This window comes from Euprymna scolopes, chromosome 20, assembly GCF_053919585.1.
Source record: "Euprymna scolopes isolate OS-2025 chromosome 20, ASM5391958v1, whole genome shotgun sequence".
Lineage (NCBI taxonomy): Eukaryota > Metazoa > Mollusca > Cephalopoda > Sepiida > Sepiolidae > Euprymna > Euprymna scolopes.
This window is the reverse complement of record NC_136501.1, coordinates 11,171,195-11,188,942: the sequence shown is the minus strand read 5'-3', so window position 1 is coordinate 11,188,942 and position 17,748 is coordinate 11,171,195. Positions and strand designations below refer to the sequence as shown.

Sequence of the window (17,748 nt, the reverse complement as noted above, 5' to 3'; positions counted from 1 at the left end):
GATTACTAGATGGCATCTCATCCTGCTTTCATTACAATTTATTCAATTAGGAATGGAACAATTTATGCGACCAGAACGATTTACCACAGATCCAGAAAGCAATTCAGTTGACAAGTGCTGGAAACATTAGTGGGAGACATTTACAAATTTCATCGAGGTTCTACATTCAGAAAGATCATGACTTCCCATCAATAAGAGTGCGCTCTTAACCAACTACCTGTCTCACACAGTCAACAAAATTATCTCAGATTGTGTTACCTATGAAGACGCAATTGATGTCCTGAACGCTACATACATAAAGCCAAAAAATGAGATATTTTCTAGACAAGAATCAGACAAAACATAAATCATTTCCTTAAGAGCCTTCCTGTTTGAGTAATCCGACCCCTAATCATGGACTGGCGAGGTGGCCACTGCGGGCTTGTAAGGAGCCTGGACATTTAAGGAACTTTCTTCCCTATAAGTGAGAAATTTGGTGGGGGAGAATATTGTGAATATGGATTATCTCCTCTTTGATAATCCAAGCTATAAAAGCCGTACATTTCCACTTGTCAAGTAGACGAGTAGTAAGATTCTTAATTGAATTAAAGATTACTAGATGGAATCTCTTGTCCTGTTTTCATTACAGTATATATTCGGGTGTCACTTTCTGTGGACTTTTTAAAAAGTTCCATTCGCTGCCACCATGAAATATTATTTTTTGTTTAGAAAAAAAAGAACACAGAACACATGATAAAGTGAAAGTGATCATAATAGTGACGTTTCTTTTATATTTCAATATCATGCTCAAGACAAGGGGTTCTTTTTTTAAACTCCCCTTATTTATTTTTTAAAAAATTGTAAATGAAAAGAGAAGATAAGAAAGTTTCTTCTTAATTGAAAGTCTCTGCCTGCGACTGAGGTGATTTAATGTTTTTGTTATGTAATGAAGAACACAGTTCTGCGACTGAAGAATCAAAAGTTTTTCATGATAATGAAAAAGACAGTTCTGCAACTGAGGTACAAAAAGATCTATATGTGATGAAGTAGAAAAGTCCAGCAACCGAGGTAATTCAATGGTTTTTTTATGTATTGAAATAGTCAAAAATTTTCTTCAACTGGGGTAATTTAATGTTTGGAAGGAGAAAAGTAAAAGTTGTTGGTTAACCAGTCTTTTTTTTTAGGAAGAAATAACAATATAACCCTATCCCCCTATCTTCGTTCGAGGGCAGGGCCGCATCCGTCGCTAACCTGGTTCACGGGAGCATACTTGTGATGTACTCTTGGCCGTGTTCGTCGCTCCCAGCCTACAGGACCATAGATGAAACCCAGCAGGGCTACATTCTTACTTGTCTAGTGGTGGACCCCTCAAGAGTGACCAGACTCTCACTGGTCACTGGAAAATATCTCTCTGCTGCTCAGGGCACGCGAAATGTGCATGACCCTAAGTCTGTATGGCAACATTGTCGATTTCGGCCGTCACTCTGGCTTCGTGCTGGATCCAGTCTATCTCTTTCATCATCTGGCGTCAGGGCATACCTGAAATAAACTGCATCTTTATTCAGGCCGGCAATCGAGAAACAAAGAAAAACTCTGGTTCATTTTTGTAAAAACCAACAAAATAATTATAAATCATTTTACACTTGTTTAAAGTTGAGTTCTTTGATCCGAGCTTCGTGATGCAGGTTGTATAATTTAAGTTCATCTAGTTGATTTCCCAGCTAAGAACAAGAGCTTTTCAACTTAGCTCTTATGAGGGTTTCTGCAGGTGGGGCGAGAGCGATGTGGACATCTTGATGCCAGCCAGTAAAAAGACCCTAATTCTTGTCCTGCCTTGATAGAGTTCAAAATAGACTTCGTAGCCTCGTAGGAGATGTCCTTTTCTCCTCCTTGCAACCTCTATCTCACAGAAGAGATGTTGCGAGTTTGTCTCTGATGTATCGTTATTTTCATGGAAAGTGTTCAACTGAGCTTCAATCTATGGTCCCCCCTCGCCAAACTTTCACAAGAAACATTCGTCTAGCTGTAAACACTATCAATAATTTCCCCCACTCTTTATCTGTGCCTAAACCTAAACGTAGATTCCATGAACAAAGCTTCTTTCTTAGAACTGCATGCCTGTGGAATTGTCTTCCGTTTTCCTGCTTTCCGGCTGACTACAATATGGTTGTGTTCAAGTCTAAAGTAAATAAGTTCTTGATGAGCCGTTCCATATAAGTTATCAAATTTACCAAATTTTCATTACTAATGATTACTACTGACCAATTTCTACTGTACACTCTTTAACCCTTATCCTTGAGTGGCCTCTGGGCCTTGATAATGTGGTGATGCCTATGTAAAAAAAAAAAAGACAATCGTTTTTATAAAACTGGCCTCTTCCTCCCTCTGTCATTGGAAGATTACTTTTCTTTCTTTTCCTCTGAACCTCTTTTTTTCTCTATCCCATTATCTTATATTCTTTTTTTCTCTCGTGAACTTCTTTCTCCATCCCCCCCACTCTACATTCCCTTCATTTTCTCTTTTCTTGTGAACCCCATCCCTCTCTTTCGTGACCATATCTCTCCCCAGGTTCAATTTTATTTATCTATTTGTCCAACCAACTTATCACTGGCTTGGTGGCCTGGCAGTTAAATACAACAGGTGGACCCAAATGACAACATCTCCCAGACACCAAAGCAGACATTTTGAACCAAAGTCATTGTTTCCATAATTGTTCTTTCAAAACTAAACCAGAAAACGATCCTGCATAGTTTTTCTGCCAAACTCAAGAATCTCATTATCATATTTATTTATTTTTTTTTTTCCATTGAAATATTTTATTTCTTATGGACATTTTTGCTTCTTCTTATCACTACATAAGTACAAAATAGAAATTAAAACCCTTAAAGAACAATTATTATCTATTATTTTCTTCTTTTCTTGATAAAGTCCTAGGGACATTTTTCTTTTTTCTTGATCAAATATCGGACCCCCTCTCCTACCTTCTCTTCCTCTATTTGTAAAGCAAGACCATCTGGTATCGCCTGGGATCTTGCTACAACAATATAAAAGTTCATTACTTAGTGGAGGGATAGAAAAGGGTAAAAATTAAAAAGTCCATCAGGGTAACAAGTCCATCTCCATGTGGAGGAATTAATTGTCGAGCGTGTGCGCATTTAACGTCCATGCAGACAGAGTCGATAATGATGATATTACAGCATGCTGCCTTGTGGTCGACTGATTCGTTTGGGCGCAAAAATGCCCTTTTTATACATTTCCAACTGGCTCCACGAAGACCTTCAGAAAAAACATTTTTTAAAATTCGTTTTGTAATCCGATTGGATGAAAAGAATAACATTCTTATGATGTAAGATGCTTCTTACGACGTCCGCGTGAACAGGTGAAGTTTTGCTTATAAGTCCATTGAAATTGCATGGGTGGAAAAAGGGAAATGTATGCACAGCTGAAATGATGTTTATACATCCACACGCATGCAACTGGGTTTTACAGTTGGGGCAGCGTGCCATTATTCTGTTTTGAGTAGATTCGACGCAGCGGTGTCAGGGGCTACGATAGATGCACCAAATCCACAGTCTTGTTTTGCACCGACACAAAGCACATTTGATCTCTCACAAAAGACTCTTGAAGTAAACACGCAAGTAATGTTTTTTGTATACCTTTTCGGTAATGAGCTGCTTAACATCATACTTGTATCCATTCTGTAAATAAGTGTACATTGGTTGTAAATATAATTACGGAGAATTTAATGTACTCTTTTCTTGGTAAAAGGGGCCATACGACCCTCTCTTTAAATCCTCTACCTTAACAAAAGCAGGCATCACTTACCCATTACAACTATCACAGAGACCATTCATTCTCTTGCTTTTAGAGTTTCTAAGACATCAGCAGAAGACACGTTAACTGATATCGACGGTTGATCGGGCGGAGACAAGATCCTGTTATGTGGCAGTGATAGAGGATATTTTACTTTCAGCGTCTCTAGCACGTCATCATTCGAACATACACCAGTTTGTGTGTGTTGTGTGTGTGTGGGGGGGGGGAAGGAACATATTTTTTTATATAAAGATATGTTTTTTCTCTGATAAAAGCGTTGTTTAAGTGCAAATTCCAAAATGTAAGTTTAGTAAGCCACTTCAACGCAGATTTAAAAAAAAAATAAACAAACATCTATTTGTTTATAAATCAAAGTACTTTTCGACGTAATCATATCTTCATCAGTATAGACACAGTTTTTTTTGTTTTATAACTTGTGGCATGATGCCATTAAGAGAAACAAGACCCATTCGGTAGGCGTATCAGAAATTTGGAGGAATTTTTGACACCCCTAACAGGAAACTGCGAATAAAATATAAAAAACTTGTAATTTTTCTTTTTAAAGTGGGTTGTTCATTTTCTGTATGGAATATACTTCCAAAAATAAACTATTAAAGTTGTTTAAAAAATAATAGAAATATTATTTTTTATTTTTTAAAAAAGTGTTTACAAAATGCTTACAAAATGCCGGCATGCCTTCATGCAGCCATTTTTTTTACATAATAAAATCAATAGAATTTTACGAGTTAAATTTTTTTCAATTTTTAAGCTTTAAAGTTCTATCAAAATTTTTCTATTCGTTCAATTTTTACAATATTTTCAGGGTCAATGGGAAATTTTATGCTCTTTCCAATAAACCAACAAATAAACCAACAATAATATTTTAGAGAAACGTTTTTTTTAAATTCACCCCCCCCCCTATTTTGAAATGTCTATTAAAATTTTAATAATTAATTTATGTGCCAAAATTTTATATCACAAACTGAAGATAAAAGATCAATGAAGAAAAGATTCTAATTTGAAACAAAAAAAGAATAGTTTTTGGAAATTTACCTGTAAAGTCCAAAGTGTAAAACCTTTTTTTTTTAAACCACGTTGATTTTTTTTTTTTTTTTAAATGAAAGCTCATGTTATGCTTACATCGTCAAGTAAATACCAGACGTTGACGGCAAATTTTTCTATTTTATTCAATGTTTTCTTTTTTTAGGTATTTAAAAAAAAAAAAAATTTAGTCGATAAATAAGTATTAAAATATATCAATCAAAGACTCGTGTATTTCATTAAAAGAATTAAAACAAAAATCGATGAAGCAGATTTTTTGTTCTAGGGGAAAAACTTATAAGTGAATGTGCGTTTCCTTTTTAACTATAGAGGATGAAAAATACTAATTTTGGTAAACACATGCAATAAAAATGAGACATTATTTATGTCCCTTGGACGAATCCGTATTTCATGAATTTCATTTTAGCAGCAGCATCTCTTTACAGCTTCATGCAAAAAAACGTTGCGAAAATGCAATTTTCTACGACCCTCGCTTTAAAAAATCCTTTATTTAAAAAATACATGGAATTTAAGATATAAACATGAATAAATTCTTAACAATGAAGAATGGAACTACCCATTTAATAGTATATTTTTTTAAGTAAGTGATTTTTTGGCATTTATATATATATATACATATATTTATAAGCAAGTCAAAATATGTTGGTTTTCTTTTTATATGTTTTTTTTTAAAGAGAACCGCTTTAAAAAAACAAATATTGCATAATTTGCTATTAAAACTGTTATTTTGAAAAAATTGGTCTTTGCTCCTTTAATTGAAAAAAAAATTAGGGTTTGGATTACATTTTTCAAGTAATTATAAGCTTCGAAAAATAGTAAGTTGAATTATTAAAGTTCTAATCTCACGCAAAAACACACATTCACATCTCAGGCCATATTTCTTGTCATATACATACGTGCACACAAACATAGGCGCGCACGTCCACACACTTACATATATTCACGTTCGCGTATATACACTCACATTCACGTGTATACACACACACGCTAACATATACACATGTACTCACATATGCGCAAAAAAAAAAAAAATATATATATATATATATACACTGCATATTTTTTTTTTCTTGGGAAGGCGAGTATTGCGCGAGCCTTTTCTAGTCTCACACAAAAACATGCGTTCACATCTCAAGCCATATTTCTTGTCATATACATACGCGTGCATGTCCACACACTTACATATATTTACGTTCGCGTATATACACTCACATTCACGTGTATACACACACACGCTAACGTACACATATGCACTCACATATGTGCACACGTACGCACACATGGGCAACGTTACTTCCCCTTTCAAAGGAAATCCACACATGCGCAAAAGACCAGCGGAAACAACTATAAAAGCAAGAGCAATAAGCAGCTTCTTTCTTTTCCAACTCACCTTCCGAGCTGAGTGGTTTATGGACCAGCCGGCTCCGTTTCGGCAGGCGCGCACCCGCGCGCCTCAAGCCACCTGCTACTATGTGGGGCAAAAAAGCTAACAAACAGTATGTACACTTTATATCTCCATAACCTGGATTGACTTTCTCTTTCTCTCTATCAACAACTTGTGCCTGAGAATACCTCCGCGTAGCTGACTGCTAACATGGCGCACAGCTTAACTGATGTCAACCCTCTCTCTCTTTCTACATGCTGGACGGCCATTTCTCGTTCCACTACATTACTCACTCCTTTTTCCACGCGTGAACAAATGATAGTGACCCGAACGTGAGATGAACACACATTTCCTTTTCCTTCTATACTACAAGTCCCGCAACAAACGATGGTGACACCCGCGCGTACATGAACACTTGTTATACCTAAAACATTCATTTTTCACCAGGAAATAAACGACACGTTTATTTTATCCAGCAATTGAGTTTTTGTTTCCTTCTTTCCATTCGTTTCATTATTTTCTTTTGTAACGGGATTAGGATTAATATATCCTAGTCCTCTACACCACTTTCTGATACACCTACCCATTCGGGGTTACTAAATGCCCACGTTAGTTTTGTCGCCTTAAAAAATAAATTAAAACATGCAAATAAATAAAAAAAAATAGGGGAAAATTTATTTTACTTAAAAACAATGAAAAAACTTTAAATCTTTAGATTTTTTTGAGAGTAGGGGATGACTGAAAGTATATCTAACCATAACCTAACTTTAAACTTACCCTACAAAGAAGTTGAAAGAAGCGTCGAAAATGAAGATTGTCTTTTTTATTAACCAGGTAAAATTCAGAATTTTTTTTTTTTAAATATTAAAAAAAAAAGAAAAAAAAAAGACTTCAATTACCACTAATTAATCAAGAATTGGCTACTCATTTCGTGTTAAATTTATAATTTATATAGGAAAATGATTCATCCCTCTTAATTATTTATTTTGTTGGAATTCTTTTTTTTTTTTTTGCTGATAATAAATAAATGTAAAACGGGAGTAAAAAATATCATAATTTTCTTTTTTATTTATTTTTCTGCTTAACTTTGATATTTATATCTTGGTTCAGTATAATTTGAGTTCAAATAAATGCAAGATCACTTGCATATGTGTCATGTCGAAATTAGTAAAACTTTTAAAAATTGCGAGAAATGATCCAGTAGAAGATCTTATGAAAATTAAACAGCTATTAGCGATTTCAATTCGTCATTTTCTACTTTGAAATAGTAACTTTTCAAGAATTATAATTATGTAGCCAAAATTATAGACTGGAATTACCCCCCCCCCCGAACTCTTCAACATTAAATTCGATAAATTTTATAATACGATAAATTTTATTTTTAGTTATAATTATTTTCTACTCGTTCCCTTTTATATTTTTTAGAGCTTTTACTAATTTCCACATGACGCATAAGTACGTAATAGTGTGTTTTTGGCAGATTTGCCGTTTATTTGTACAAATAATCCTGTTAAAAAAAGGTGGGGGACACGTTGGGTCGTCACCGGTATATATCGTAGACAGAAGTTTGTTTATATTTATGTGATTATTGAAAATGTAATCCTTTGATTAAAATTTAATTAAATAAAATGTTTAAATGTGTTTTAGTTTATAATTAAAATAAAAACATCCAACAATATACATAAAATGTTGATTTTGTTCTCGAAAAGAAATAATGAAAGATGAAGTTAAATATTGAATTCTTACGCATGCATCCGAGTACAATATAAAATGTAAAATCAAACCAAAATCTTATTTGTATTGTTCAATGTTTTAAATTTTAAATTATAAAATAAAAATTTTAAATTATAAAATAAAAATTTTAAATTATAAAATAAAAATTTTTAATTATAAAATAAAACACATTTAATCATTTTAAAACTCCATTCTTCTTTTTTATTTGTTAAACAACGCATTATTTGTATTGTTTAATGTTTTAAATTTTAAATTATAAAATTAAACACATTTAATCCTTTTATTTGTTAAACAATGTGGTTAATCTAAAATAAATTATACGTAAACAAACCTCTGGATCTATACCGGTGACGACCCAACGTGTCCCTTTTTTTTTAATAACAGGGTTGGAGGCTATTTATACAACTAAACGGCAAATCTGCCGTTTTTTTTTTTAAATTTTTTTTTTTAATATATAATTATTTTAGTTTTTAAAACCTAAAATGCATTTATTTGAAATCATATTATACTGCACAAACACCTACATTTTTAAAGATAGTTCGATTAAGTGACTATTTTTTTTTTCCATTTTTAAAAATTATTTTGTTTTAATTGGGGATGGGGCATCCTACCGGATGCCAGGTATTCACCCCCACCCACTACTTATATATTCCAAATGAAAATGAAAGATCTTTTGATGAGTGCAGTTGCTTCTATAATTACTAGAATGTTAAAGATCTTCATAAGATTCTAGTTTCTTTTCTTTTCATGTCGTGCAAACGTGCATAAGATTTTGGTATTTCGCTATCGTATGTATGCGTGTGTGTGTGTGTTCGTTCGTGTGTTGAAAGTCCTAAATTCTTTCATAAGAACATGTCAACGACCTCCAGTTCTCTGCCCTGTTTTGTTTATGAACAATGTAAGGGAGACAATTCATGGTTAGTTCTTATGTAAAATGGATAATTTCTCTGAAGAACATGACTTAAAAAAGAAACGCATTTATAGAAAATATTAAAATATAAGAATTTGTTGAAAAACTATTCATTGAAATCGGAAAAATTATTTGAATTTATAATAATATATAATAAAAATGTTGAACACCCAGCAACTTTGGAATTGGCATTGCAAAGGGAGTCCTTATTAATTATTAACAAAAATTACGAAAACAAAACCTTTATTTTGATGCAAAATGCTTTGAATATGAAATTATTAGATTTTATAATAATTAAACAGCATAAAGATATAAAATTCATACAATGTATAAATAAAATTAGATAATGTGTTTTTTATGGCATAATGCAAATAACGACTGCTCCCTTAAACGACTAGTTTTCACACTAAAACATGGCGGTCCGAACAACAGCTCGAGTTATGTTAAATGATTTTTGCTTATTTAAACATTTTGTAAAGAAAGTTTTGACGATGCCGAAACCGTATATGACTTTGCTGATCTCGAAGAAATTGTTTCATTTAAGTAAACCCAAATCTCCGTCTTTGTTTGGAAAATACCAGCCTCTTCTTTCTTGGTCTTGTTCTGAAAGGACGAAGTGGCCGGGAGAAAATTATCCGACTTTTCGGACTTGTTGTTCTTCGCTTCTTAACCCCAAATCTGTCTCGGCTGCTTCGACCCTTCGTTTCCTGCCATCTTACCGTAACAATAACCGAGCTTATCATCATGACAAGAATAACAATAATTCGAACGATCAGTCGCCCTTGAAACTGATGGATTTCCCGGAGATAATTTGGCCAAGTCCTTTGAAATCTTTTCGGAATTGGTGGTTTTCAAAACTCATCAAAGGATATTACGACAATTCCTTCACCATGGAATCCTTTATTACCGGGGCGGAGCAGGTCAGTCAGATTTACAAAAAAAAAAAAAAAAAAAAAAAGAAAATAATAAAAAAAAATAATGGGTGTTTTTTTGTTTTTTTAACTAGTTAACAGAATAAAAAAGTGGTAAACAAGATAACGAATAAAAGTGCTTGTTCAGATAGTCGACAGATTGATTTTTAAACGTTGTTTTAAGCCAAAACAACAGTACTTAATTTTCATGTCGAAAATAATAATATATCCAAAAATTACGAAAATTCATCGTGTAGAACAACTACTATTGTGTTTTTTTGTTGTAAAAAATAAGTCTATCAGCTAAAATAAAAACGTCAACCATTAAAGTCGCGAGAAGGGAGATAATTATGTTTTTTTTTATTTTTATTTTTATTTTTTTTATATTACATTTTCACCCCAAACAAGGCAAATTGCCACTTTGGTGTAGGGGGCTACTATCAGGGGCAACAACTACTGGGGTACTATGTAGGGATTTGGGCAGCAAGGTGTCGGTTCACGTTACACTTGAACTTCTGCACGTCAGTACTGTTGGGGAAGCAGGGACCTGGGATGGAATTCCAGAGTCTTGCGGTTCTGGGGAAGAAACTATTGGAGTAAAAAGATCTTTTACATCTAGGGACCTCTACAGTGTGGGGGTGGGATCTAGTAGCCTGTCGGGTTTGTCGAGGGTGCTCGCGTCGTGGGGGCACAAGTGATTGCAGTTCATCAGAGCATTCACCACTAAAATACTTGTAGAACAGGCAGAGGGATGCAACATTTCGTCGATGGGACAGAGGCTGAAGCTTAGATGCCAGTTCAGGGCCTATCAGATTTGCGACTCTCTTTTGAACCTTGTCAAGGAGCGAGAGACTAGTAGCAGATGCACCAGCCCAGATGTGGCAGCAATACTCCATACATGGGCGAATGGTGGCCTTATAGAGGTACAGGATACTTTCGGGTGTTAGTAGTTTTCTAGCACGGTAGAGAGAGCCTACCTTTCTTGCAGCGGCCCTGGCAATGCCTTCAATGTAATTGTTCCAACTCATGTTTCCTGTGAACGTTAGGCCAAGGAGTTTGAAAGATGGACTCTCAGATAAAGGGTCGTTGGCCATTGCTATTGGTGGTAGAGAGGGTTTCTTGTAATTATTGAATGAAACTAGTTTAGTCTTGGCAGCATTGAACGCGACCAACCACTTTTGTCCCCATTCCACTACAGATTGGAGGTCTTCCTCTAGTGTTTCTGCCATTTCTTTAGAAATGTGTTCATTCGTCTTCCTGTCGTGTCTGCCATAGAGTGTAGTGTCATCAGCATATATACCCATCTCAGAGGCAATGTTGTCGGGGAGGTCATTTATGAATATCAGGAACAATAGAGGTCCAAGGATAGAACCCTGGGGCACTCCCGCATTTATATCATATTGTTTAGATGTGCGACCATCGAGGACTACCTGGATTTTTCTCTTATCTAAGAAGGATTTAATTATGTTAAGTATTCTACCAGTGATACCGTAAGATCTAATCTTCCTGAGGAGACCCTCATGCCATACCCTGTCAAAAGCCTTAGATATATCTAGAGCTACCGCTCTGCCTTCCCCCGCTTTGTCCAGTGATTGGTATATACGTTCAGAGATCACAATAATAGTAACTCACCTTGTACCTCCAACTTTATTCACACCTACTAAAACCAGCCCATATATCTATTTATCAAATTACACATGACTCAAAACTTACTGTTTTACCCGTACTATATTGCACTCGCATCTCATGCCCTGATATCATCTAAAATAGTTTTGGCACAACTCTTAGTTCAATTCTTAACTCCTACTCACACTTAAATATTATACTAGACCCAAGCTCACATGGATAAAAAAAAAAATAAATAAATATAAAAATAAAAAATAAAATAAAATAAAAAAAATAAAAAATAAAAAAGGAATTCACATCTAGGGAAATGCCATTTCCCCCAATTTTCTGTAAAAATTGCCTTTAATTATTAATAATTTTCTACTCAATGTATTTTCATACTTTTTAAAATATATTGCAGAGTGGGAGCGATAAAATTGTCGCCCTAAAAAAAGATGACATGATTCCATTTCCGTTTGATGAAAACTGGTTTTCTTTTTTTTTTGTTGCAGACCATCTACGAGTTGGCCAGTTGTGTACAAATCCCAAGAGCGATTGGAACCTCCTATCATGTCTGAAAGTGACACAATGTTCAACGGGCGAGATTGGAGATGCGCCGCTGTACAACTCGTGCTCTCTACCCATCCAAGTTATAAAAACATGCAGCAGTGCAGCACCCTCAAAATGCAAATCTGGACGATTTAGCTCAACGAAGTTTCCGGTCATGGTTATGGTTTTTGGTGTGGTTTCAAGTGAAGGCCACATCATGCCACCTTGCATCTTTGAAGTCCGCTTGAAAGTCAACACCAAAGTGTACCTGGATGTGCTGAAGAGTGTGGTGATCCCCTAGTGCAATCAGGTGGCCGCTGACAGACCATGGGTGTGGCAGCAGGATTCGGTGCCAGTCCACAAGTCCAAAGAGATCCAGGCTTGGCTTCAGAAGGAGTGCTACAACTTTGTACCCTTCTCTCACTGACTCCCCTTCTCTCACTAATCCCCTCCTCTCTCGATCTGAACCCGTTTGGTCATACGTCGAGAACATCACCAACATGACCTCCCATAACACCAAAGCAAAAGCATGCCTGTTTGCCGCCATCTGTCAAATATTTGCTGAGCTCCTGCTGGGGCTTGTGTAAAAGGAATCCTCCGAGTTCTGGATCTGTATTGGGCATTGATTGAGACTGAAGGCGGCTACATTGATGTCAGCTCAGTTCTTATGCACTTTTGTTACCATGTTATTTTTTTAAAATAGTATTTTCAAGTTAAATTCAATTTTTATATTTTTTTTTATTAAATTGTTAGGTGAAAGTACAGATTACAAAACACCCTCCCCTACCTATGTTAAGAATAGCTTTCAGATAATATTATTTCAGCACGGTAACAAAACTGCATAAGTATCGTCAGCTCTTTAAAATAAAGCTGTAGGTGTTGTTTTCTTTAGGGCGACAAATTTATATCATTCCACCCTGACTATTTTCAACATGACAATTAAGTAAGTACTGTTGTTTTTGCTTAAAACAACGTATTTTAATAAATTGATCTGTCGACTCTATCTTAACAAGCAGCCAAATAAATGCAAGATAAGTTACTCTTCTACCTACCTGCATAAGTGTAAAGTATGCCAAAACACGGTACTTTTTTAACGATTTTTAGCGAATAATGTGTAATCATTAAAATTTTGATCGTCTTGCATATTTCAAATGTCATAAAATGAAATAAGGGGCGAGTAGGTGGACTGGATCACGTAGAAAAATTATTGGTTCTTAAGATATTTGACAGATCGATTTTTTAAATATACCATTTTAAGTAAAACAATACTATTTCAAATTGTCATGTCGAAAATAGTAATATATCCCAAAATTACAAAAGTTCATTGAGTAGAACAACTGCTATTATAGTTTTATTAAAAAAAGTCCATTAAAACAAAACGTCAGCTATTAAAGTGGTGAAAAGGGAGATAAATATGTCCCTTGTATTTAAATAATTTTCTACTCAATGAATTTTCGTAATTTTTGAATATATTTTTATTTTCTGCTTTATATTTAAGTAAGTACTGTAATTTTTGCTTAAAACTATTTCTGGAAAATCTACAACAGTGTAGTAAATAATGGGCAATCAACAATTCTCCCACTAACCAACAATCATGAAGTTGTTTGCAAGATGCCCAAGAAGGCTAACATGCTTGCCAGTCGGTTTGCCTCAAACTACACATTGGACCCAGCAAACCAGGCCCTCCCTGACTTTCCTTTGCGGACTGACGCCACACTAGATGATCTGAAAATGACACCTTCTTAGGTGCATGATATAAAAAACCTAGACTCCTCAAAAGCATGTGGACTCGATCTCATCCCGGCTTTGCTATTAAAAAATGCTCTGCTGAGGTTGCTCCAGTTCTCTCCAAACTTTTCAACAAATGCCTTAACGAATCTTGCTTCCCTGACTGCTGGAAAACTGCTTCTGTGGTACCAGTTTTCAAGAATTTTGACGAAAGAACTGACCTATTAAATTATCGCCCCATAAGCCTCCTCCTGCTTTTCGCCAAAATATTTGTCCATAATTAATCAAGCTCTAGTCCATCACCTTACAGCTGCTAAATTTCTGACTGACCAAAAATATGGATTTAAGCAACCCTGCTCTACTGTAACTACGTTCTAACTGTAATCTCTGAATGTATGTACCATACACCGAACAAAGCAGGGGAGGGTAGAGCAGTAGCCCTAGATATATCTAAGGCTTTTGACAGGTATGGTACGATGGTCTTCTTAGGAAGATCAGATCATGCAATATCACTGGATTAAATCCTTTTTAAATAAGAGAAGAATCCAGGTTGTCCTTGACAGTCGTACATCTAAACAATATGATATAAATGCGGGTGTACCTCAGGGGTTTATTCTTGGACCTTTATTATTCCTAATATTCGTAAATGTCCTCCCTGATAAAATTGTCTCTGAGATGGGTATATTTGCTGATGATACCATGCTCTATAACAGGTATCAGGGGAAAACAAATGAACACATCTAAGGAAATGGCAGAAACACTAGAGGAAGACCTCTATTATGTAGTGGAATGGGGACAAAAAATGGATGGTTACATTCAATGCTGCCAAGACTAAACTTGTTTCCTTCAATAATTACAAGAAACCTTCTCAACCACCAATAGCTATGGCTAAAAATACATTACCTGAAAGTACTTCTTTCAAACTTCTCGGCTTAATACTTACAGGGAACATGGGTTGGAACAGATACATTGAGAGCATTGCCACGGCTGTTGCAAAGAAGGTAGACCCTCCCTACCATGCTAAAATGTTACGCCTAAAAGTATCCTGTACTCTACAAGGCCACCATTTACCCATGTATGGAGCATTGTTGTCACATTTGGGCTGGTGCACCTGCTACTAGTCTCTCGCTCCTAGACAGGGTTCAAAAGAGAGTCGCCAACCTAACAGATCCTGAACTGTCATCCAAGCTTCAACTAATACCCATTGACGAAATGTTGCATCCCTCTGCCTGGTTTTAAAAGTATTTTCCTGGTGGATGCTCTGGCGAACTACAAACCCTTGTACTCCCTCGACGTAAATACTCCCGACAAATTTGACAAGCAACCAAGTCCCATCTCTACACAATAGAAATTCCTAGATGTAAGAAGGCTTTCTGCTCTAACGGTTTGTTCCCCAGAACTGCTAGATTCTGCAACTCCCTTCCTGCTTCATGTTTTTCCAACTGTACTGACATGCAGAAGTTCAAGAGTAATGTGAATAGACAGTGTGCTCCTCGACTCTCTACATAGTAACCCTGCAACTACTGTTCCCGATAGTAGCCCCAACATCAAAGTGGCAGTGTGCCTTGTTTGGGGTGGAAATGGAAAAAAACATATTTTAAGAAAACCATCTGTCGGCTTTATTATTTTCCTTAAAACCTTGGTGCTTGATAAGCTACAGTCGACAGATTGGGTTTTTAAAAAATATGTTGTTTTAAGCAAAACAAGGCCGATAGCCATTAGTTGCGTGCTCTCGTGTAATGAATGAGTGTGTGAATGTAGGATTGACATGAAATTCTTAAAGATAAACTAAAATGACCGAAAAATGGGCTGAAATGACTTAAATAAATAAAAAGTAAATGACTTTAATGAACTTAAGGGTGAATTGAATGACCTTAACAATGACTTGAATGCTTAAAAAATAACTGGAATCCTCCAAAAACAACTTGAATGATCTGGAGAATGACTTGAATGGCTTTGAGACTGACTGGTTGTAAAATGGGTGATCATTTTACATTAAATTAATAGAGAAAAATGATCCCCCACTTTATATCACAAAGTTACAAACATAAGTACAGCATGTAGTAAGAACAGATACTACACTTTGATCTTGGCCAAAAGACCAGGAAAAGGGTATTTATTTGCTCCCCCACCGAGCAAATTAGGCACAAGCCCGATTTTTAATGTGAGGAGTGAAGGAGAAATGGGGACCAACTCCCTGTGGAGTAGGGGAGCTGGATAGTGACACGTGGTATGAAGGGTTGCCCCTACATTGACCAAGGTCTTATATGTGGGGTTGCCCCCACATATGGTCTTTGCTTGCAGTATCTGCCGGAACAGATACTACATATTGAGATATTAAATTTTTTATTCACAGGAAAAAAATACAATTGGGAAAATGAACAAAACACTTAGGCACAAGGCCACTTGGCCAAAAGGCCAAGAAAAGCTTAAAAAGCTAAGAAAAGCGTCTATTAACAACAGACCTTTGATCTTAACCAAAAAGGCCAAGCACAAAAGTGTTACGGACCGACGGAGTGACTTATAGAGTCGCTTGCACGCGACTAAAAATATTACGGACTTAATTGTCATACCGAAAATAGTAATACATTCCAAAACTTAAGAAAAATCAACGAGTACAAATTTATTTTTAGTTAAAAGTAATTTTTACGGAAAATTTGGGTAAAATCGCATTTTTCTTAGACGTTAGCAGTAGGAAGCTAAAACGAGGGGACATAAATCTGAAACGAATATTTTAGATTACTTATTCATGGCTGCTATATCTGTTGTTTTTTTTTTTTTTTTTACTGATAACACAATAGTAATTGTACTCGATGAATTTTCGCAATTTTTGGATATATTACTATTTTCGACATTACTATTAAGTACGTGATATCGTTTTCGCTTAAAACGATAAAAAAAAATCGATTTGTCGACTATAGCTTAACAAGCACCAAAATATTTTACGAAAAAGCATTTTTAAAAATAAATTCACCCACTAGTGAATAAGTATCCAAACTTGTGAAAATCTCACTTGTGACCAACGTAAATACGATTTTATTTTCATCATTTTCGTACGCTATAATTTTTTGTTTAAACCATTAGCAATTTATTTTGTTTCTTCTTTTTTGATTGTTACAAAAGTTATAATGAAATTATTAACCTATATTAAAGTTACATCGGGTATTTAGGGGTGGGGCCCGTTTAAATTGGGTTCGTGTGTAAATAATGCAGGGGAGATAATTAGGTTTCATTAAAAAATAAAGGGAATTTAGGATGTGTTTTACTGTTTTACACTGGAATTATCGAACCTGTTAAATAGCGATACAAAATAAACAAAACAAAACAAAAAAAAAAACAAAACAATAAATGCATTACATGTTAATTAAATATGTTTGTTAATAGAATTAGAAGACATTTGGGTAAATGTTTACTTCAACTATAACAGAACACTAACACTAGGTATCTCAAATGAATGCGCGTTATAGTTTGACCCCCCCCCCCACCGTATGTAACACGATAATGTAATTTAATATTATCATCCTAAATTTTTTACCATTTAAAAGAACAAACTTCAAATAAACTGCTAATATTAAAAAAAAATTTGGTACTGGTCGCGGTAAGAGTTCCCTGCCGAACACCCTCCAAAAACAACGATGTCTCCCGTTTGTCGCGCAGCCGCAAAGGACATGTTTTAGTTGCCATAGTAACAACACTTTTTATCGACATTGTTTTACAACTTTTTTTTTTACTCTTTTTAAATGACAACGTTAATGTTTATGAATATTGAAATAAAACATTATGTTTATGAATATTGAAATAAAACATTACTACACATTTATTAATAATATCTTTTTTTTTTTTTACTGTTTTACTGTTTGTGTCACTTTTATCGACTTTTTCTTTTATGAAACTTATCGGCGGTTCTTGAAATTTACTTACCACAAAACTTGTCGGCGGTTCTTGAAATTTTCTTTTTAAATGACGACGTTTTTACTGTTTATGAATATTAAAAGAAAAATAATTACTAAACATTTATTAATAAGAAAATGGGTGCTAGTGCACTTATGATCCGCGCTATATTTTAAATCGTA

At 34.9% G+C, this 17,748-nt stretch overlaps 1 protein-coding gene and 1 pseudogene across 1 annotated transcript in view; one reads left to right on the top strand and one right to left on the bottom strand.

The window, feature by feature from the left end:
• Nucleotides 1-9,258: 9,258 nt before the first annotated feature.
• Nucleotides 9,259-17,748, top strand: part of LOC145241320 (m-AAA protease-interacting protein 1, mitochondrial-like) — a 73,947-nt gene continuing 65,457 nt past the window's right edge. The window contains exon 1 of the mRNA XM_080104137.1: nucleotides 9,259-9,802. Coding sequence (XP_079960263.1) covers nucleotides 9,296-9,802 — 507 coding nt within the window. The 5' untranslated portion in view covers nucleotides 9,259-9,295. The remainder of the gene's footprint in view (nucleotides 9,803-17,748) is intronic.
• Nucleotides 15,580-15,789, bottom strand: LOC145241868 (U2 spliceosomal RNA; annotated as a pseudogene).